The sequence below is a fragment of the Cynocephalus volans genome, chromosome 6 (assembly GCF_027409185.1).
Source record: "Cynocephalus volans isolate mCynVol1 chromosome 6, mCynVol1.pri, whole genome shotgun sequence".
NCBI classification, from domain to species: Eukaryota; Metazoa; Chordata; class Mammalia; order Dermoptera; family Cynocephalidae; genus Cynocephalus; species Cynocephalus volans.
In genome coordinates, this window is record NC_084465.1 from 61,764,012 (window position 1) to 61,787,091 (window position 23,080).

General features: G+C 37.2%; 1 protein-coding gene across 15 annotated transcripts in view; it reads left to right on the forward strand.

Annotated features, from left to right (window-relative positions):
* Window positions 1–2,575: 2,575 nt before the first annotated feature.
* Window positions 2,576–23,080, forward strand: part of ADAM22 (ADAM metallopeptidase domain 22) — a 234,363-nt gene continuing 213,858 nt past the window's right edge. For 10 of the 15 annotated variants that reach the window (XM_063098592.1, XM_063098595.1, XM_063098594.1 and 7 more), the window contains exons 1-2: window positions 2,576–2,660; window positions 3,110–3,270. In XM_063098592.1, coding sequence (XP_062954662.1) covers window positions 2,576–2,660; window positions 3,110–3,270 — 246 coding nt within the window. The remainder of the gene's footprint in view (window positions 2,661–3,109; window positions 3,271–23,080) is intronic. The other 5 variants (XM_063098593.1, XM_063098602.1, XM_063098601.1 and 2 more) reach the window with 1 other exon arrangement.

The window sequence follows — 23,080 nt, forward strand, 5'->3', positions numbered from 1 at the left end:
ATAGTATAAATTTCTCAAATATTAAATGTTATACACATAACTAATACATTTTAAATTTATTATTCATTTTCTCAAACATGTCAAGCACCTAACAATTCAGACTTACAAATCTGACAAATGATATCTTCTTAACCTTTGCTAAGGACTGAATGTTTTTGTCCCCCCCCCCCAGGTTTTTTATGTTGAAGTCTTAATGTGATGGTATTGGAAGGTACTTAGGTTATCAGTGTGGAACCACCATGATGGGATTAGTGTCTTTATAAGAAGCGGAAGAGAGCTGGCCCTCTCTGGGCCATGTGAGGATACAATGAGAGGGCTGCTGTCTACAGGCCAGAAAGTGTCCCTCATCAGACATCAGATCTGGCCAATGTTTTGATCTTGGACTTCCCAGCCTCCAGAACTGTGAGAAATAAATATTTGTTACTTAAGTAACCCAATCTATGGTGTTTTTGTTATAACAGCCCAAACCAAGACAAGCTCTTAAAAAGAAATCTATTTTAATTTTTATTACATTTAGCTGGTATGTTTAGCCTATGAAATTACTTTAAATATTTCAAACATCTTAAAAAATAAAAAAATTAAGGAGTATACTTAGCGCAGAACAATAATTACAAACTCTGTACAATTCATTTCTCCAACAAAGGGAATTTGGGTTCATGTTGTAGGGAGGAAGGTGAAGAACTTTTCCAGGCCATTGGCTTCTAATTCTCTTTTACTGTAACAATTATGGAATATCTTGCATTCAATTCTAATGTGTACTATTGAAATTTTGTTTAGGCTCCAATTACATGCCATATATAGGATTCTTAAGAGTCCCTCTCTATTGTTTGTGAAATCATGTCTAAGTTACAGTTAATTCTGGATAGCACACTTCAGCTGGGACATTGACACACTGGAGTATAATCATCACGATGGTGAAGGAAACTTAAGCCACGTCTCCTGAGGCAGGGGTAAAAAAAAAAAGAATTTCCCCTAGGATAGGAGAAGAACACCTCCAAAGAGCATCATGTGGAAGATTTTTGTGTATATTCTACAGGGCCAGAACCAGGATCAAGGTGACAGTTACATAAATACAGATTTCAACCAAGGAGATGTTGTGGAAAAAGATTCAAACCTGAAAGCAAGAGATCCAGGTCCCAGTCTACTTTATGACCCATGGGACCTCGGGGCAAGTCATTTAAATTCTGAAAACCAGTACTGTCCAATAGAACTTTCTGCAATAATGGCAATGTTCTTTATCTCTGCTGTCCAATACAGTAGCCACTAGACACAGGTCCAGCACTTGAAATGTGGCTAGTATGACTGAGGAACTGAACTTTTAGTTTACTTAAATTTAAATTTAAATAGCTACATGTGGCTAGTGGCTATAGCATTTGGAAAGCACAGCTGTAAACCTTAATTTTCTCCTTTCTAAAATGGTAATAATAATTCCGATCAAATTGTTGACTTAAGGATCAAATGACAGTATATGTGAACTCTGAAAAATTAAGTACTATAGAAGTGTTAATTATGTTGATAGTTATTTTATTATTGTATTATCTTCAAGAATTTCTAATATTTGGAATTAGAGGAAAATGGAATAAGCAGCCTGAGAAAGTAGTGTCCCCCATGTTTGGTTTTCAAATACAGGATTGAGGCAGGCAGATGTTAGAGAAAGAACGAAAACGTCCTGGAGAGTTGGGCTAAAACATCCTTCACGTTCCTCAGTAGACCTCTAGGAGGTTCTCCCTTACTCCCGAGATGGAGTTAATGGACTTAAGATGGAGTTAATAATACCTCTACGTATCATCAGGACACTTTTCACACTATTATAAAAAACGTTCTGTTTCCTCGATCTGTGTCCGAGAACAGGCGCCTCTTATGCCTGTGTCCTTCACGGTTGTCAACCGCCGGGCACATAGTAGATCCTCGATCCATCTTTGTTGAATGATCAACTTAACCTTGTACTCGTGAGGGTACGATCATAACTGAAGTAACTACTAATTTGTGGGAAACATGACAGCTCTTTGCGGACGATGTGGATGAATAACGGCGCAGTGGGCTATCTCCGGCGTCAGGAGGCCTGCCAGCTTCCTCTCGCCCTTTTCCTCCCTCCTGTCCGCAGGATTCAGAGGAGCTCGCGGTCACGAGGTCGCGGCAGTCCCTGCGGTCGTGCAGACCAACGGGACGCGCATGGGGAACTACATTTCCCAGCTGACTCTCCTGCGCGCGCCCCTGCCGGCCCGCGCGCGGGGGGCGAGAGCACCGGGCGCTCGCTCCCTGCCGAGCGCTCGTCGCCAGCTGGAGCCTTTGCCAGGAGATGAGGTGGGAGGCGCTAGAAGGCACTTAGCTACAGCCAACCGCCCAATGCAGCACTCGCTCGCTCCCCCCGCCAGCGGAAGCGCCCGCGGAGCACAATGCAGCACTGAGGCAGCGTCGCGGTGGAGGCTGCAGCACCACGGCCGCCGCAGCACCGGCCGGCGCTGGGAGGGGGCGGCCGAGGCCAGCCGGGGGGGCTCGGAGTCAGGGAGCCAGACCCGGCTGCCGCGGCATGAGGAGCTGAGCGCCTCGGGCGAGACGGGCGGACCGCGGCACCATGCAGGCGGCGGCGGCTGCGTCCGTGCCCTTCTTGCTGCTCTGCGCCCTGGGGACCTGCCCTCCGGCGCGCTGCAGCCGGGCAGGTAAGTTCGCCGCCCTCAGTGGCTTCGGGACGTACCATTTTCCGGGAATCTTTGGAACCCCAGGCGCATTGAACAAGGAGCATCCCCATTTTCCGAGTGCGCGGGGAGATTTTTTTATTTAGAAGGGTGGTGAGAAGTGGAGCCGAAATTTATGTGTGGGGGCGCGCGGATGCATTAGAAGCTTTCGGTCCAATGCCTGTTTTTCTCCTATTGAAGAAGAGCGACGAGGAGGATGGGAAAGGGGTGCCCTGCTCCTGGGCCCGGTCCTGGATGCTCTCAGATGAGCCGGTCCAAGGCTCTCCGGCTGGTGTCTCTGCGTCCTTTCCAGGGAGGGGGCGGCGGGATCTACCAAGGGGAGAGGTCGGACCGCAGGGTGGAGGAGTGTAGGTCAGAGGCATTATTTTCGCCTTTTCTCTTCACTCCCTCCTGCCCCCCCTTCCTGCTTGGAGGAGACGCCTCATTGACGGAGCTGGAGAAGAGGAACGAAAACCGCTTCCTGGAGCGCCAGAGCATCGTGCCTCTGCGCCTCGTCTACCGCTCGGGCGGTGAAGACGAAACTCAACACGAAGCGCTTGACACGCGGGTGCGGGGCGACCCCGACGGCCGGCAGGTGAGAGGCGGGCCCGGCCCACCCGCGACCCCACGTTTACTCTCGGTTGCCCTGGAGACGCGGTGTCTCCGGTCAAATAAGCGCAATCCTAACGCGAGTCAGGCATGGTCCTCCCTGTGCAAAAAAGAAGGGGAAAGGGGACAAAAAGGAACCGAAAGAACCGCAGACAGAGGGATTTGCTGAAGGGGAGTTTGTGCAGGTTGTCTCCAGCAGTGCGGTAACCCGAGCGAAGGGGCAGAGACCCTCTCACCTCCGTCAAGAAAAAGCCGTGCATAGGGGAGAAAGGAGACAGCATTGGGGCAGTGTTTGCATCATCATCGTTGTTGTTTTAATTCTCGAAGAGGACACTTTATAAGTGATTTAACCCAAGATTGTTACTGTAGAAAAATTGGGGGGGAAAAAAAAGAAGGCTAGATGTTCCTAAGAAACTCAAACTGAAAAAGTAAGCTAAACTTCAAGGTTCACTCATATTTATGGACACCTGAGTTGTGCCCACTCACCTCTACCTTCCAGAAAAGGTGTCCTCCTCCGCCTTTCCTACATGGTAGCAGTCCTATTGGTGTAATTAGGGCTGTTGCTTATTGAGTTTATGTAAGTCGTATTTTAAAAACTTAGTTTATCATGGCACCTGTATTTAGCTCATTATCCCACATCCACAGTGAGGCCTGCAGATTGTTTTGAACTTACTGGCTAATTTCAGTAAATAGTTTTGGGGCTATGTAATTTTTTTTTTTTTTATATTTATGTACGATAAGGCAGGCAATTTACCCATCTGTAAGTACGTATTAGGATAGGACTTGTTCGTGTAGTTGAAAATTTTTGTAAACTTCACTGAAGCAAAGGCAAGCTGAACATTTTTACATGTGTAAAATGTATTCGTCAATACTTTAAGATATATATATATATATATATATTTTTTTTTTTTTTCCTGCACCCCACAAAAGCATCAAGATATATCTTGGCATGGCTGGTTAGCTCAGTTGGTTAGAGTGTGGTGCTGATAACACCAATGTCCAGGGTTCCATACCTACACTAGCCAACCACCAAAAAAAAAAAAAAAAAAAAAAAGATATGTCTTGGTGAAGTGATAGTTATACTAACATGTCTGTGTGTAAAATATGTAGACATAGAAAAATATTATTTAAATCCATAACCAAATACTTGGTCTACTAAAATTTTAATATAAGTAGGAAATTAATTTAAAGGGCTACAGTAGTATCCACCGAAATTAGATATTGTAGTAGAAAGTCTAATATGCCAAGTCCTTAATAAAGGATTCTGTTATTTGAACTAATGTTTGGTAAATGCTTGTTTTCCCCTTCCATTTTGACTTGTTTCCAGGTAAAACTCAAGAAGCAGGGGACACACTTTTTCTGTCTTCTTCAATTAATTAGGATTATTTCTGTGGAGGAATATTCTCACACATTTGCAACCTTTGATTATAAAAAAATTTCAAACACACCCAAAAGTAGACAGAATAATATAATGAACCCTCAGCTTCAACAATTAGCAACTCAGAGCCAATCTTGTTTTATCTGTATCTTACCTATTTTCTTCCCCTTCTTGTATTATTATAAAACAAATCATATAATTTCATTCATTGAAAATTTCGGTAATGTACCTCTAAAGAGTAAGTATTTTTTAAAAAATGTAACTATGATATTATATTTTAAAAAATTAAGAATAATTCTTTAATCCTATCAAATATCCAGTTTTTTTAGTATTCTCATAAATACCATATATGTATTGTGTGTGTGTGTGTGTGTGTGTGTGTGTGTGTGTGTGTGTGTGTGTGTGTGTGTGTGTGTGTGTGTGTGTGTGTGTGTGTGTATGTATGTATGTGTGTATGGAGATATTTAAGTTTGTTTGAACCAGGAACCAAATACTGTCCATAGACTGCAATTAGTTTTGTTTGTTTGTTTTTTTAAGTCTCTTTTCATGTATGGTTTTCCCCCTCCATTTCTTTGTTTTCTTCTGTGCAATTTATTCCTTGAAGACATAGGTCTTTCAGCCTATAGAGTTTCCTACAGTCTGGATTTTGCTGATATAGCCAGTGCTTTAAAACAAATCATTTTCCGGGAGAATAAGGGAGACGGAAGGAAATAGAGATAACAGAAAAAGAAAACCACAGATTGAACCTGGAAACTGTCTCTGCCTTATGCTGGTAATTTGTCTTCAGGTGCCTTCTGCTCTTCTCTGTGTTGGTGAAAGACCACCACTTTAGTTTTTGAAAACAGGCCAGTCCTCCTTCTTTTCTCCCCATTTATGCAGCACCACTTCTGCATATTTTTTGTTCATAGGCCTCTCCACTTGGAGAGGTACCTTGGGCCCATGCAGCTTGTAGTTCTTACAGTCTTACCTCCCAATTGAGAAGAATGACTCTGGCTTTTGGTGAGGTGTGATTGAATTGGTAGGATTTAGGTTAAACAGCATGAAAAGATTATTAATTCAAATCAGAAGGGGAAGTAATGATACTGGCTTGTCATCAAAGTAGTTGTTACAAGAAATTATCTCAGTGCCTGGCACACAGTAAGGTACATACCGTCCATCTCGGTGTCTGCATCATCTGGGAGCCTCTGTAGTTTAACATGCTCTTTAAACTACAATTAGAGTCATTGACAACTAGGACTGAATCTGGCAGTTAGAATTGTAAACACCAGTTGCCATAGGCCAACCTTTCCTACTTTATTAGGAAACTAAGGAGGTTTTTTTGCACTTTTGGTATTTCTTATTTCCTTGAGAGCTGTTATTGGACGTGAAAACATAAATTGATTTTATATAGCCCTTGTTATTTCCTTGGTAATCAAATAGATGTCACTTATGTCCTCTTAAGTACCCATAGATATTTCTAGCAACTTCCTTTCTACTTCAGAAATAAAATCAGGGTAATTTTCTTTGAGCTCACAAAGCTTATATTCATTTGTTGATTTTTTAAAAAAGGCATTTATTTACTTAAGCTCCTACTGTGTACCAATTTTTATGAAGGTCCTGGAGATTTAGAGATAAAAGACACAGTTCTAGTCTTTAAGGTGTACAAAAACAAGTGGGAAGGTGAACGAGTAAGAGTAAATAAGCAATTGTACTTAGCCTTTCCTTATGATTTTCTAGAGATGATCACAGAGCTGTGGAGGCAGAGAAGTCCTAGTACTTGACCCAGGTGAGCAGTCAGGGTGGCCTATCTGGGGGAAGAGCTATCTGAGCTATGTGTTGAGGGTGAGTTAGGAATGGCCACATTAAAGGGAGGGATGGGCATATCCAACCAAAGAGGCATATGTACATAGGCACATGACAATCAGAACATGTTTTTGTTAACTGCAAATAAGATTTAAGGGACAGATGAGACAAAACAGGAAAGCAGGGAGTAGATGCTGTAACACCTTCATGACTTGCTGAGGAATATGGACTTTTTCCTGAAGGCAAGTGAAGGATTTCAGTAAAGAGAGTTACCTGACCAGCTTCATGTTATTGTGGGGTAATCCTAATTGTTAGAAATGGATGATTTTAATTTCAAAGAGTAAGTGAATGTGGTGGTTCACCTTAATTCGCTGGTAAATGCCAGTTCCCATAATCATTAACTTTTATAAGTACTTAGTTACTAAATATACTGATAATGCTATATAAATGAGTTAATATTTATAAAGCACTTAGAAAAATGCTGGGCATATAGAAAGCACTATATGAGTCTTTGTTAAATAACATTAACTCCTTCAGGCTGCCTGAGTATTATTTAGAAATTTTATGACATCACTTGAATGCAAAATGGTGCCCTAATTACCTGAGTTTAACACATTCTCAGAAGTAATTGGAATCAGGTAGTCCTAGAGGTAGATGAGACCTTACAGGTCACCTAACCTAATTTAGGAATTGCTTCTCACCTGGTAAGAATGAACCATTGACCAAGAGTAAAGAAATCAACAATGTATTAATGTTTCAGAAAGCTCATAAGAACTATGATGGTATAAAACACCTTAATTTTACTCTTAATATATCCTCGTTTCAGTTTCCATCCTTAAATGTGAACAGAAAACTTACATTTTGGAAGAAATTTTCATTTTAGTTCTGTTTAAATGCTGGCAATTATAGTAATTCTGCTGATATAAGTCCATATTATAAAATATTTTTTTACTGCATGGTCAGTTACTTGAATGTCTACTTTCTTTTTATCCTAAGTGGGATGATTGGCTCATACTGAAAGCTTATTATGCCACAAAGTTCTAGAAATGATAAAGTAATCATATTTGATTGTGGGTAACCTTGCTATCCTCAAGGCTGTCTACCTAGTATGAAGTAATTTTAGTCCTGGAAAGTAGCACTCAGGACTAGAATATTCAAAATATTCAGAGTTTTTCTTTCTTCTGTCCTGAAATTATTTGTGCTGAAAGAATTGTATGTTGTTGCTTTGCCTGCCACAGATTTGTCACCCCTCTTCCCCTGGGTGACAGAGCTGCAAAGGATTTCTCAAAGCCCATCTCTTATGAGCAGTGAGAAGCTCTGAAGTGGTTAATATCTCCCCCAGAACCCTCAAGCAAGAGGCATTCTTTCCATTTGGGAAATTAACCCCCAATTGGGGTTCCCTTCCTGTATTTATTCTCCAGCCCAGGAAGTTACAGCAAGAGACATAGGTGGGGTTATAGTGTAACAATATAGGCTGGTAACTTTCAGTGAAACAAGCCAGATGACATTCCAATAAGGCAATTAAGTGATCCATTAACAAAAGCTTGATCTTAGCAAAAATTTCTTCTTACAGCAATTTCCCAGTGTTTTTACATATCAATCGGTACCTTGTCTCTCTTTGAGCCAGCAACCTTGCTGTGTTAGAATTCTTTATCTTACACCAGAGACTTTATAGCCTGAGGAAAATTTCCTGTCCTTTGCAAGGTCAATATTTGAAACTGCAAGGCTTTGGAAAACCAGGCCCTGTGAAGTACATTTGCTTTATGAATCCTCTACATCTCCCTCCATTTTATTTATTTAAAAGAAAAAGCAAAAGCCATAGATCAGGTTGGCACAGTTAAGACAAAAGCATTTAAAGCAAAGTTGGTATCGTTTAGCATGGCAAGTCCTTTTAATTTACTTCAGGTGAGGACTGATGATGTAATTGTCTCTCAGGGTGGCTGCAGTGGCATCATTCCAGGTGCTGTGAATTGGGTATAATTAACAATTGTTGAAACCCCAGAAAGGGATTCTGCTCTGTATAATAGTTGATTCTGAGTCCAGAGAGTTTGTTAATGTTAAACTGTCCAGGACATTACTGCTTTCAGAGTGTCTAGTCTTTTGTAAAATTTTTGATCAATTACAAGTATTTTGTTTAAGAATAGGATGTCTCATCCAAGTTACAAACACCCTCTTTAAGGCCAGGAAAATTTAGAGAACTGCTTTTGTAGAGAAGACGTTATTTTCCACTTTATGATCAAGGCATTTCTCATAAAAGCATTGATGATCAATATCTTGACTGAAAAGGTCATAGTTTTCTTTGAATAAGTCCCATGGTACTGGGAATGGTGTTTCCCAGGTGGTGATCTGTCTGTCCCATGTTGGGGGGAAAGATGAACAGCAGGATGAAGCAGCAGTTATGCCAAATTACAGCAACGTGAAAGAGGGATCAGCAACTTAGAAGTGAGACATGCTATCTTATATCCAAAGTTTAAAATTATATCCTGTTATAAAGAGAGAGAGAGTTAATTTTCATTGAACTTATAAAAATAGCCATATTGCCATAATAATCATAAGGGATGCTTAAAGTTATTAAATTTTGGGGGGATCAAATAGGGAGAAAACAAATGCTTTTATCTCTGTTTTGAATGACATTTTACCAAACTGTTGTTAGTTATAGATAGTTTAAGAGAGAGAGAGAGAGTTTTCTTACATCTGGAAAACATTAGGAGAACCAGCAATGTTTTAAAATAAGGAAATGGTTAAAAAAAAAAAAAAACCCATTTTTAAAAAATTAGTTCACTAATTAACTTTCATTGTCTTGACCTTTGTGAACAATTTCACGAACCCATCAGTTTCTTCATTAAAATCTTGGAACTTTAGTTTAAAGCTATGAACTCAAAGTTTGTCGGAAACTGTACCTATCAGAGTTTTTTCATGAAACATTTGAAGACGTAACATTTTAAAATTATAATTAAACCAAGATTATGACCAGTAGCATTTATATCAAGACACAGATATTTAAGAACCTAACAAGATTTTGGAACACATATCCATAACATCTTCAGTACCGACAATGCTTTCCCCTATAGTCTAATTTATCAAATAAGCCAGTTAGTTTTGATACATCTTTCCTATATCCTTTGAGAAACTCCAGGGCCCTTGGAATTCCTCAAAGTTATTTTAAATTAAAAAGGTTGGGCTTACAGTTTTGGAAAGCTTTGTTAAGTAACAAATGGCTTCAAACACTTAGCTGAATAAAATCACAAATTATTACAAAAAGTAAAACAAAAGTGTCAGAGGGTTTCAAAGGCAGAGAGCGCAAGAAATTATCAAATAAGTTTTTATAACCAGTTATTTAAAGGACAGAAAAAACCTTTTACAACTCTGCATCAAGAGCAGTTAAGTGAAAAGACCTTTAGTAATCCTGTTTGATTTGTAAACCCAGTCAGCAATGTGTGCTGATGAGAACATTTTTACACATACAGGTTAGTAAATAGGCGTCCATTTGTCAGAGCAAATTATACAAAGCCCAGTTTGGGTTTTAGCTATATTTACCAAATACATATTTATGGTTTCCCAGCCAAAAACTTGGTGTGCTAGATCTATACCCTTATCAGTTAATGCTAACTAGGGCCTATGCAATATTTGGCATAGGTTTCTTTTCACTAGCCATTTCAGGTCCCAGGTTTCCACGTGGCATTTGGAGCCATGTGGAGCTTAAGACAGAGGGTGGTATATACATAAAAGATATTGTTTCTCCCAGCATGGCCAGGAGGCAGAGCTGAGATAACAAGGAGACATATTGACCTAGAGACAAAATTAGGTAAAAGGTTTGAATCAAATTTTGAAAATATGTTTATCAAAACTTTAGAAGATTTAAGGCATGTGAACTTGAAAAGTATACTTATTTATTTAATGAGTGCACATTAATTATAAGCCAATTTGGTACCTTGCACATAACACAATTACACAGACATGAACATATAGACATAACATACAGCTTACACACGCATGTATGCAGACATAAACAACAAGAACAAACAAGGATCTTATAGGTTTTGTTCAAGATGTGAAAAAAAAGCTCACTAGTGAAAAGGACAGTCAGGTTTAGATTGTGTTATTTTCTTAAAGACTTATTGGTGAGGCTTCACCTTGCCTTAAAGAAAGCAAGATAACAAATTTACGTTGTAAAGCAAAGTATGCAAGCCTTGTCAAGAAGATGCAGAGAAGACTCTCTTCTTTTAAGAAAATAGCATAGAATTCTACCATAGGATTTTGTGAAGAAATACATAGATGAGACTAGAAGAGAATTTAGAAGCCTGTTTAAGGTAACCAAGTGGATGCCAGAAAATTTGAGACCATCTATTTAAACAGGTAGATTTTAGGTTAGTTTTTGTTTCTTAAGTGAGTTACTGAGCTCAAGAGCTTAGCCACCAATCAGAGATGAAACCATTTGACTCTTGAGGTTTTTAGGAGAAGAGCAGTAGACCCAAAAGAGGTCTGGTTGGCGCCATGACTGCTTTTCTTCATAAAACTCCAGAGTCTTCAGTGAAAAAGAGTAGTACATGCAGTTAAGAAAAGAACCACTGCTTTTAAGAGAGGAGAGAAGCATCATGCAGATAAGAAAGCAAAGCATGCTCAAACAATATGTTTGCAGGTAAAAGGATAAAACTTAGTTTTGTAACTGGCCATCTATATGGGCAAGATATTACCTACTGAGTCTTACTGATGGTTTGATACTGATAATAATGTAATTTTTTTTTTTTTTTTTTTTTTTAGAATATGCACCTTAATGATTTTTCTTTTTTTGCCAGTCAAGCATCATGAGTTTACTATAGCATCAATGATAGGGTATTTGATGGTTTCTTTTGTTGTGTAGTCACCCCATAAATTTTCAGTAATCTGTTTTTCACTTGATTATATTTCTCTACAAACAGCGGAATTTCTTTTTGTCAGAAGTCTTTGTTGTCATTGAATAAATGCGCTACTTTTTTCTCTATCCCTTTCCTTAGAAAGTGTTATAGCTTATCAAGTAGTCAGGTGCCTAGGACATAGATCTGCAATTTACCATAGTTTTGATAACCAGCAATGAATGAGAAAGAAGCAAAACGGTAGCAAGATGGCAGGCAGTAGGTGTGCTCCATTTTTATGAATGTATTTATACATATGGCTAAGCATGGATGAGCTGTACTTGAAATTGTGCTGTTTCATTTGGGAACACTGAGTCAGCTTGATGATAAATTGTCTGCAGTACTGCTTCCCCGATGGAAAAGGGCTCCTAAGAATTATAGCTTTGTAAGTATTTTTGCAAGGATAGCACAAACATCTTTTTTCTAAATTTGCATTTGTTAGACTAAGTAGTTCAATATTGATAAAGTTTTTCCACCAATCAAAACTTTGTTCTACTGTTATAAATAGGAAGGAGACATTTCACAGTGTGTTTTTATTCTCCTAACAATTTTCTTGCCTTCCAATTAAATAATTGAAAGAAAGGAAAATTTGGAAGTGTAGCAGTTTCCCTTAAGTCTTGTTTGTATTCTATGAGATCCCAATTTTTATTTATTTTGGAGGATATCTTTGAAATTACACCTAATGATTTTACTGTGTGCGAAAGGAACCAGTCTTTCATCACTTCTTCATATCTACACATGCGAAACAAACTGTGAACGGCTCTGAGAGCTTATGGTTTGATAAAAGTTGTTTGTAGTTTTATTTGCTTTCTCATATTGCGAAGAATGCCAAGTGTTCTGCTCTCATTTTTTAACAATTAAAGTCTCTTCTAGAAGTTTGTGGAGAGAGGCCTGCTTTTCACTCATGGAACACTGAGAGCAGGAATCTGTAGGGTCAGTAGTATTCAACAGCCAAGTAGGGCTAATAGAGGTCCACATTAATCATTGAGTACCACGGATAAGCCCACAGAGAATGAAGGTGCTTATGCGGAGGTGGAGAGCAAAAGAAAAGGAAGAGGCCTTGCAGGGAGGAAGGAAAAGGATATTGGGAAAAGAGAAGAATACTTAAAATAGTGTGACTATATATTATATACCAAAATATTTAATAAATGATAACTTACCTGGTTACTTTTTATGTGCCAAGTACTCTTCTGAATACTTGTTGTACATGAACTCATTGAATCCTTGCAAAAATCACGGATTTCACAAAGCTGATAGGTAAGCTGAGAAGGGATTTGAGCACAGGCCTTTCAGCCCTACTACACTGCCTGTGTGCTTAACCACTAGGCTACGTTAGGGGGCCTCCAACAACTCTTTAGATGTCATTCGGTGGCACCGAGGTCAAAGATTTCTTATATTTATCCCATTGGAACTATATATTTCTTATAGTGCTTGAAGAAGACTTTTTTAAAAGTTATACTATAGTGAAGAAGCTTGCAGAACCCAGCAGGGATGCTTCATTTTTACTACTTGAAAATGAAAGTGGAATATATAAATATATTTTACATTTAAAAGATGAAAAACACCTCTTGAAGGATGTTTGTTCTGGTTGTTTGTAGATGTGTACACTGATTATTATTCTCTTTCATTGTAAATCAAATTCTAGTATTCAGTAGTCAACACCAAAATTATGTATGCTCTTTTGTGTCAAAATTTCATTAACAGAAACATTAAATGCTAAACAGGAATTCTTATTCATATATACTTCTCCAAAAGAAAAGACACAAAATATCTTTTGTGTCTTCATAGAGGTAGTAGCTTAAGAATCCTAAATGGTAAAAGAGATACAAAATCAATAATAACCAAAAGTGATAGTTCTGTGAACATCTTGTTGGACAGGTTTATTTTGGTAATAAAAGCACTAGAAAGCAAACATTGGAGAAAAGAGTTGAAAAAATAAGAATTAGTATTTATTGAACATTTATCATGTACCAGGAACTCTGTTGAGTGATTTACACACATCCTCTCCCATTATTAGGTGTAGGTACTATTATTGTACCCATTTTATAAATGAGGAAACTGAGGCTTACAGAAGCAAAGGTCTTACAGCTAATAAGTGGGAGAAGTGGGAAAATGATACTTAAGGAAAATATTAGAAATCAACATGAAATAATACTTTTGTAATCTTTGCTACTTATTTAACATGCAGTTTCCCATTCATCTCTGTGTTGGAACATACCTAACATTACTTCTTTAAGAAACTCTTGGCCCTGCCAAGGTTTCCTCCCTGGCTAACTTGCAGTTATTTTACACGTAATTAAAATAGAGTTCAATATAGTGTATTTTTAAAAATATAAACACCTCATATAAAAAAATAGCTTTAGACTTCTAGCTGTCCTTTGCTTCTGACTTTTGTCATTTGAATTCCTTTTAAGATGGAAATCTGTGTTGTTTTCCCCAGGACAATTTTGTGTAACTGGATTTTGAAAATAAAATTTAAAATGCTGTACCCATGATCCAGAAATATCTGCAGTTCTAACTGGAAAGAGAAGAAATAAAGAGCATAATAATTCTCCCGCACCCTTTAATCTGTTGTTTGTGTTGAAGAGGTTTTCAAAATCATATGCATCAGCAAGGGTAAATCAACATTTTTCTTCTCCTTTTTAAAAATTAATTTTGTACCAGGGGATTTTAGCACTTAGCAATAGTTGCCCTTTTCGTGTGCTTTTTGTCCCAGCTAAAGACCATTAGATAACTCTTTGAAGATGAGAAATCAATGATGTGTTCCTGGAGATAGACTTCGAGAGCTCACATTTTCCAAGTGGTTTTAAAATTTTATACCCGAGGCAGTAGAACTCCTGGTTGACAATTTTGTTAGACTGTTTATTGTACTTGGCACTGCCTCTTTTCTTCTGTCCTTACCTCTAGTTGGTCAACTTCTATTCTAATTTTTTTTCTTTTTTAAATTTACCTTTTAAGTAGGCTTGTTTGAGAGAAGTTGCCTTCATTTCCTCTGCTAGTGAGGTTAGGATGCTGGGGTCAGGTTGGTACAAACAACTTACTGCTCCTGGTCATAGCTCAAGCTTTTATCTCAGTGGTTTCTCTTTGGATTAAACAGCAAGATGCTGCTGGAGGAGCTGCCACTTGACAGAACCTGCTTCTGCAGATTTCCTTGAATTCCCTAGTGGATTTTTAATGCCTTTGGAATATCCCGTCAGGATTCTGTCCAGGAGCCCAGCTGTGGATCCTCAGCAGGCATAAGTGGCAGTCAAGGTTATGCATAATAACCTGCATTAATGCTTGGAGGTATTAATCTAGGGTAGGCTGGAGAACGAACAAGGCAGACAGTTGGCTGAAGAGTGATCTAGGATCATCAGATATGAGCAGGAACAGATTCTGGGTAAAAGGGTGGTGGAAGATGAGGTTCAGGGAAATCAAAGATAAGTTATCAAGGTCCACTGTGCTGGGTTAGTCCAGTATCCTCCTGGCTCTACTAGAGAGAGCTACTTGGAAGAGTCTGAGACACTTTCTGAGTTTTTAATCTTAGCCATCTAGGTTTTAGTGGTTGGCTTCACTCTTGAGGTAGGTCTTGTGTTTTTAAAGGGAACCTTGTGATTTTCTGGTCTTGCTCTGATGGTCCCTGGGATTGTTTTCACCACCTGCCCCCCTTCCCCCATGAACTTTAAGTGTTTGGTTCAGAGGGAAGAACATCTCCTCTTTCACCTCCTTCTTACTCCTTCCTCCTTTTTCTCCTTCTCTTTCTCCTCCTCTTTCTTCTTATTCTTGGTTGGTCTTTCTAAAGGTCTGCAGGCTAGTGGGAGAGGGCTTTAAGGGATCTGCTCTTTTCTCCATTTTAGAGATCAGACTCTACACACTCTGCCTCTCCTGAGTCAGGAGATGAAACCCAGATAAAGGTTGATTTCCTAACTTATGCAGGAGGTTTTGATGCTCTAAAAAACCACACGTCTCAGGTGGATGAAAGGAGACAAAAAAAAGAAAGGAAAAAAAAAAGAAAAGAAAAAAATCACAGTTTGTACAGAATGAGCAACCACCTCATTTTGAATGGCACGTAGTATGTGTTAGATAAATGTGTGCTGAATGAATGAAGATTCTCTAAGTTGGAGTTTGGAAAATTTTTATCCATCTCTTTTTGAGATGGATAATTTTGGTGTCAGTCTTCATTTTCTCTAGACTATGAATTTTCAAGGTGTGTTTGGTATTATCTGCAGTTTAGCAGTAGTTAGGAGTACTTCGATGTTCCTTCTGGAAAAACTTTAGTAAGTGTTTAATAAGAAGGGTGGAAATTTTATTTAACAGATGCATTTACAAATTTACCATTATGCTGAACAATTAAGCCACCATTTCTTATGAAGAGTTTTATTGACTTTGATAGAAACTTAAACATCATTGAAGATGATGAATGTTTTGATTCAGGATTGCTAAATTGCTCTCACATTTTATGATCCTGTGCAGTTGGTTTAGCTGGAAATAGTATATTGCTTTCTTTTGTAACTTATTTCCTCATAAAAGTACCTTTTAAGTTAGATATTGATTGATAGGAAGGTGAGGGGAACTCAAGAGGAGTTCACTGCTGTTGCCAAAGGGGAAGGCATTTCTGGCTGGATAAGTGACTAGAGATAAAACTATTTCAAACCGCAGTGTATAGAAACTTTCATTGACTCTCAGGGTCCTCTAGAGTAAAAAAAAAAAAGGGGGAAAGTCTTCGTGCTGAGATTCTAAGAATTCTCATTTAATTTAATTTCTGAGGTAAGTTTAGCATGATGTTCTTTTAGTTCTTAATGATCTTGTATAGACAATGTTCTCATAGTTAATGAAGGAAAAGTACTACTAATTCATAACTAATTTAATATGAAATCTACTTGAGGTCATTGATTAATGAGTTGTTTGGGACATTTCTTAATATTCTAATTATGAAATCATGAAGTTTGCAATTGTTGTAGTGTGATGGGATAAAATTTATTTTAACTTAATTGCACAGGAAAACATGGAATGAAGGCATGGACCTTCATCTTCATTTTTATTTCTTCCCAGCACTGGGCACAGACAGAGCCTTGTACATAACAAGTGCTCAACAAGCAAATGCTGACTGAACGAAATTGTGGATGATGCCATGACTTCTAGAGGGCTCTGTTCCATTCTTAAGCTCCTGTACCCCCATTTCCATATTAGGTTTCCCCTGGTCAATTATTTCTTTCTTTTCTCTTCATTCTTCTTTCCTCATCTCTCAGAACAGCCTCTGTCACTCCCCTGTAGCCTCTTTCCATTTGTCATTCTCCTATGAACATAGCCTTTCTCTGTTCTCATTCCCTATGACCCTTGGTTTATTTTGTATTTTTACCCCACTCTATTTCGGTCAAGTGTCTGTTTTTCTCTTAGCAACTAAAGTAAAAACAAGTCTCTGAAAGGTTATTTACATTCAGTGTTGGGAACTATCCCTGTTCCACATTGCTGGACTTAACTTATTTTGAGATTTAGAAAATGTGTTATAGTTCAGTAAGCTTTCATTTTACTACTTAGGTTTAAAATGATCACCTGTATTTTGTGTGGTTTTTCTTTTTTCTGTTTGTTTCATTCATTCCCCTTCATACCCCTCATTCATCCTCTTCTTTGGATGTGAATTAAAGTGTCCTTTCTGCTCTTTACTGATGGAACAATCTCCTTCCTAAAATCATTTCCTATTTCTCATTACTCAGAATCCCCTGGATTTAAGCTTTGAGTGATGTGCTCAGTCCACCCTCCATGCTAGCTGAGCATGTCACTTCTGTGTCTTTGACAGTGATCCATTGCTACAGCATAGTGATTCATTGCTACATTGCTACAGGATTCGTATTCAGTATGAAAGAATGGTGAGGCACTTTTACAGGTTTTCTAAAAGTGAAACTTGCCTCATAGGCTTGGCATAAAATAGCGCATGCTTATGTGTGTGTTGCGGTGGGGGATTAGGACACTGGTAACTTGGGTGGTAGTGGAAAGCATCCGCATGAGATAGACTGTAATGTTGGGCTCAGACTGTGTCAATCGTATTCACCATCATTGTTTGTCCACTGCTCAGCACTGTGCCTGACCCACTGTTGGTGCTCAGTAAATATTTATGGTCTGTTTCTGTTTCAATTTTCTGTCTCAAAGATGCAAAAAAAAAGTTCTGTGAGCGTTTACATTAGGGACTTTATATACTTTGGAGATATTTAACAATATTTCTTTTCCCTGGATTATTCAGATCTTTTGTTGCAGTGGGATGAGAGGAGCATGGGCCTGATATCTGAACTCTTTCTTCCTCCTCACCCCACATATGTTCCTGCTGGCCCAACAAAGCCACCCTGTGTAGTGTGGCCAGGTTCTGTGAGGATCCCCTCAGAGGGAGTGTCTGAACTAAAATAGTTGTTCTGCTTGCTTCACGTCTGAGGCAGAGTGTATTAGGAAAGGCAGGGCCTTCATGATAATGGGAGAGAGAATGCCAGAGACACTGGCAGGAACTTGGACAAGGATTGGCATACTGACATCCTACCATATAAAGCCGCCTTGCTGTCTTGCAGCCACTTTAATCACTGTGACAAAATCATTCATGTCAGTGTATAGCCCCGTCTCTCCCAACAAAAATAAATCCAAGCTATTTAACCTTTGTGTGTGACTTTATTCACCAGACTTTGTCATTTGCTGCCTGGAGCTGCATTTTCTTTAAGACAATGATGTATGTCTTCTGAGAGGTTGACATGGAGTATTTCTGATGGATCTGAATTCACATGACATATTCAGCCAAGGATTTCCTTTGGTATTTATTCTTGGGGTATTGATTTTATTTTCAAATTGTGGTCTCGAACTAAAGACAACGTCCTCTCTTTTTTTCCTGAAACTAAACCCCACATACTTTCTTTTCTAATAATTTTGTTTAAATTTTTTTCTAATTTTTAGCTCCCTTTTATGGACTAACGAGTTAATATAAAATATTTATATTATTTAATATGAATTGGTTATATAAGTTTATTGTATTTTGTTTATAAAATATAAATATATAGCAAACTATATAATCTAAATATTTATTAATTGTATAAGTTAATTTGTTATTAAGATACTAATGATATGAGTTAATATAAAATATTTATATTGTTTTATATATATTTTTTGTTTCTGAGGAGGTGGTTGTTACCCATACGGTACTCCATGAAATTTCCATGCCTCTAAAAGATCTACACATGCTGATTTAAATCAGGAAAAATACCAATAGAGACTAATCACTTCAGTATAAATAGTTTCAAGTAAGATTTAGTATGATTGAAGGATCTGAAAGTAGGTTTAAGATTAGACGAGAAAGTAAAGACTTATGGTGGGGAGGAGGCCACACATCTAAAGATAAAGATAAAGATCACGTAGCTGTCCTGCAGAAATGAACTCTTTAACAGTTTTCATGACTTCAGCTGACCTAGTATAATCTCAGAACAAAATAATTCATATTTTACTTGCATATATTTTTATATCAGCTTTATTGAGATATAATTTGTGTAACAGAATGTACCCATTTAAAAATGGCGTACAATTCAAAGTTTTTTAGTGTATTCAGAGAGTTGTGCAACCATCATCAAAATCAGTTTTTAAAACATTTAAAACATATTATGGATTCTTTTCTGTTATTGGTTATCTGCGTTGCAAATACTTTTTTTTTTTTTATAGTTTGTGGCTTATATTTTCATGGTATCTTCTGTTGTAACAATAAAATATTTTCTGATATCCATATTGATCTTTTTCTTCATGATTCTTTGTTTATGTATTTATTACTGTAGAATCTATTATAGTTTTAGAATGTCTTAATTTTTATAGTAAAACAAATTTCTGATATAGTTTTATTCTTACAAAAGCATTATAGGATGATGATTAAGAGTTAGAAGAACTGGAATTAGACTGCATGGATTCAAAGCTTATCTCCGCCAGTAGCTAACTGTATGAACATGGCAAGCACCTCATTTCTCTCATCCTGCATTTTTACACCAATAAAATAGGAATAAGAATAGTACCCAGTTCATATGCTGTTGTGAGGATTAAGAGAATAAACATAAAGATTTGGCATGTAGTAAGACTTTAATAAATATTAGTTTTTTTTGTTTGTTTGTTTTTTAGCTCCCATACCTATAATTTCTTGGTAAAAAAAATACCCAGTTCTCCACAAATCACTGGATTTCTCTGTTTTTACAGGAGCTGTGATTTGCATCAGATGTTCTACGAGGGTAGAATAATTTGGGCTATAGCGCTAGTTCTGGATTCTGGCTTTGGTCTCACTGCAGGTGTCTCCAAAAACACAGCTACTGAATTAGAGGATAAGATGCTCCATTTTAATAGCATGTTTTATTTTCCTTTTTAAAAACATATTTTATCTGAAGAACTTCAAAATGCATTCAAAGGAAGAGACAGGTAAGGAAGAAAAAGGCTCCTAAAATTTTATAGAAGATAGCAGTTATATAACAAAGTCTGTTCCTATTCTGTGAAAACTAAGATTGCCTTGCATTTGAAATATACTTATGCCAACAATACTGATTTTAAATATAGTTTTTGTAACAGCTTTATTGAGATATAGTGCACATACCATAAAATTCACCCTTTTATAGTGTACAATTCAGTGGTTTTTTAATATAAACTTTAATAAAACTTTTAGTCATTCTTTTATTTATTCAAAATATTTTAATATTTACTTGTACATATTTCTGGGGTGTACTGTGTTGTTTCAATACTTGCGTATACTGCTCAATGATTCTCTTAAGGTGGATAACATAGTTTTGTAACCATTAGTCCACCTCTTTTCTTTCTCCCCGCACCCTGCCAACCCCTCTGCCACCCTCCACCTCTGGTAACCATTATTTTACTCTATACTTCTATGAGACCACTTTTTTTTTTTTTTAGATTCGACATATGAGTGATATCATGTGGTATTTGTTTTTTTATCCTGCCTTACTTAACACGGTAGTTTCCAGTTCCATCCATGTTGCTGCAAATGATAGGATATATATATGTATATATATAACTTTTAATAGCTGAGTAGTATTCCATTGTGTATACATACTACAGTTTTTTTTAAAATCCATTCATCTGTTGATAGACATTTAGGTTGATTCCATCTCTTGGCTGTTGTGAATAGTGCTGTGATGAACATGGGAGTGCAGGTGTATTTTTGATATATTGATTTCATTTCCTTTGGGTATATACCCAATAGTGAGATAGCTGGCTGGTAGGGTAGATCTATTTTTAGTTTTTTAAGGAAGCTCCATACTATTTTCCACAGTGGCTGTGCCAAGTTACACTCCTACCATCAATATAAGAGAGTTCCTTTTTCTCTACATACTCGCAATGATTTGTTATTTTTTGACTTGTTGATTATAGCCATTCTAACTGGAGTGAGATAATATCTTATTGTGATTTTAACTTGCATTTCCCCCATGATTAGTGCTTTTGAGCATTTTTTTCATGTGCTTGTTGGCCATTTGTATGTCTTCTTTTGAGAAATGTCTGTTCAGGTCCTTTGCCCGTTTTTAAATTCTGTTATTTGTTTTTTTGCTGTTGAGTTGTTCGAGTTCCTTATATATTCTGGATATTAGCCTCTTGTCTGATGTGTGGTTGGCAAACACTTTTTCCCATTCTATAATTGGTTTCTTCACTTTGTTGATAGTGTCCCTTGCTGTGCAGAAGCTTTTTAGTTCTATGTGGTCCCATTTATGTATTTTTGCTTTAGTTGTCTCATTACATAATGATCTCATTACTCGTTATTATTGGTTTGTTTAGGTTTTCTAGTCCTTCATGATTCAACTTCGGTGTTCAGGAATTTATCCATTTCTTCTATGCTTCCCAGTTTGTTTGCATATAGTTGTTCATAATATTTTCTTATGATCCTTTGTATTTCTGTGGTATCAGTTGTAATGTTTCCTTTTTCATTTCTGATTTTATTTATGTGTGCCTTCTCTCTTTTTTCTTCATTAGTCTAGCTAAAGGTTTATCAATTTTGTTTATCTTTTTGAAAAACCAACTCTTTGTTTCATCCATCTTCTATATTGTTTTCAATCTATAATTCCTTTATTTCTGCTTTAATCTTTGTTATTTCTCTCCTTCTACTGATTTTGGGTTTGGTTTGTTCTTGTTTTTCTAGCTCCTTGAAGTGTAACAATAGTTTTTTTTATTGGAATCGTTCTTCTTTTTCGATGTAGTCCTTTATAGCTATGAACTTCCATCTTAGAACTGTTTTCACTGTATCCAGTAGGTTCTGGTATGTTGTGTTTTCATTTCCACTTGTCTCCAGGAATTTTTAAATTTCCTTCTTGATTTTTTTCTTTGACTCATTCATTGCTTAGGAGAGTATTGTTTAATTTCCATGTATTTGTACATTTTCTAGTGTCCCTTTGTTGTTGATTTCTAATTTTATTCTATTCTGGCTGGATAGGTAGTTAATATGATTTTAATTTTTAAAAATTTGTTGAGACTTGTTTTGTGTTCTAACATATGGTCTATTCTAGAGAATCTTCCATGTGGTGCTGAGAAGAATGTGTATTCTGCAGCCGTTGGATGCAATGTTCTAGGTCGCATTGGCCTATAGTAGAGATTAATTTTGTTTCCTGGTTAATTTTCTATCTGGATTATCTGCCCTTTGCTGAAAGTGGGGTATTAAGTCCCCAACTATTACTGTGTTGGAGTCAATCTCTCCTGATAAGTTACATAAGTAATTGCTTTATATAACTGGATGCGTGTATATATTTAGAATTGTTAAATCCTCCTGTCGAATTGATCTCTTTATCATTATACAATGACCTTCCTTATTTTACTTTCCTTGGCTTGAAGTCTGTTTTTGATATTAAGTATAGCTACTCCTATTCTTTTTTGGTTTCCATTTGCATGAAATATCTTTCTTTATCCTTTTGCTTTTGGCCAGGATGTGTCTTTACTGGTTAAATGAGTTTCTTGAAGGCAGCATATTGTTGCTTCTGGTTTTATAATCCATTCAGCCGCTCAGTGTCTTTTAATTGGTACCTTTAATCTGTTTACATTTAGGGTTATTATTGATATATGGGGAATCATTACTGCCATTTTGCTGTTTTTTTTTTTTTTTTTTATTGTTTTGTGGGTCCTTTTTTCTGGTCTTACTGTCTTCCTTTGTGGTTGAGTAGTTTTCTCTAGCTTTACATTTTGCTTTCTTGCTATTTGTTTTTAATGTATCTCTTCTAAGTTTTTGTTTTATGTTTACCATGAGGCTCACTAAAAACTTATGACAAATTATTTTAGACTAATAACAACTTAACTTTGATGTCTAAGAAAAACAAAACAAAACAAACAAAAAAAAACCAAAGCCAACTCTATGCTTGTTGTCATTCCCCCTCTCACACACACTTTTTGCCTATTTGTTGTCTCAAGATACATCTTTTAATATTGCTTTTCTCTCATACGGTTGTTGTATATATTACTGTCTTGTTAGTTTGTCCTTTAGTCTTCATACTAAGAATGTAAGTGGTTTATTCACCACCCTCATGACGTTGGAGTATTCTGAGATTGTGGAGTTACTTTACTGAGTCATGTACCTTCAAATGTTTTCTTCCTGCTCCTTAGCATCAACTTTTTTCAGTTTGAAGAACTTCCTTTAGAATATCTGGTAAGGCAGGCCTAGTGTTTATGAATTCCCTTAGCTTTTGCTTGTCTGGGAAAGACTATATTTCTCCTTCATATTTCAGCGTTAGTTTTGCTGGATACAGAAGTCTTGGCTGACAGTCTTTCCTTCAGCA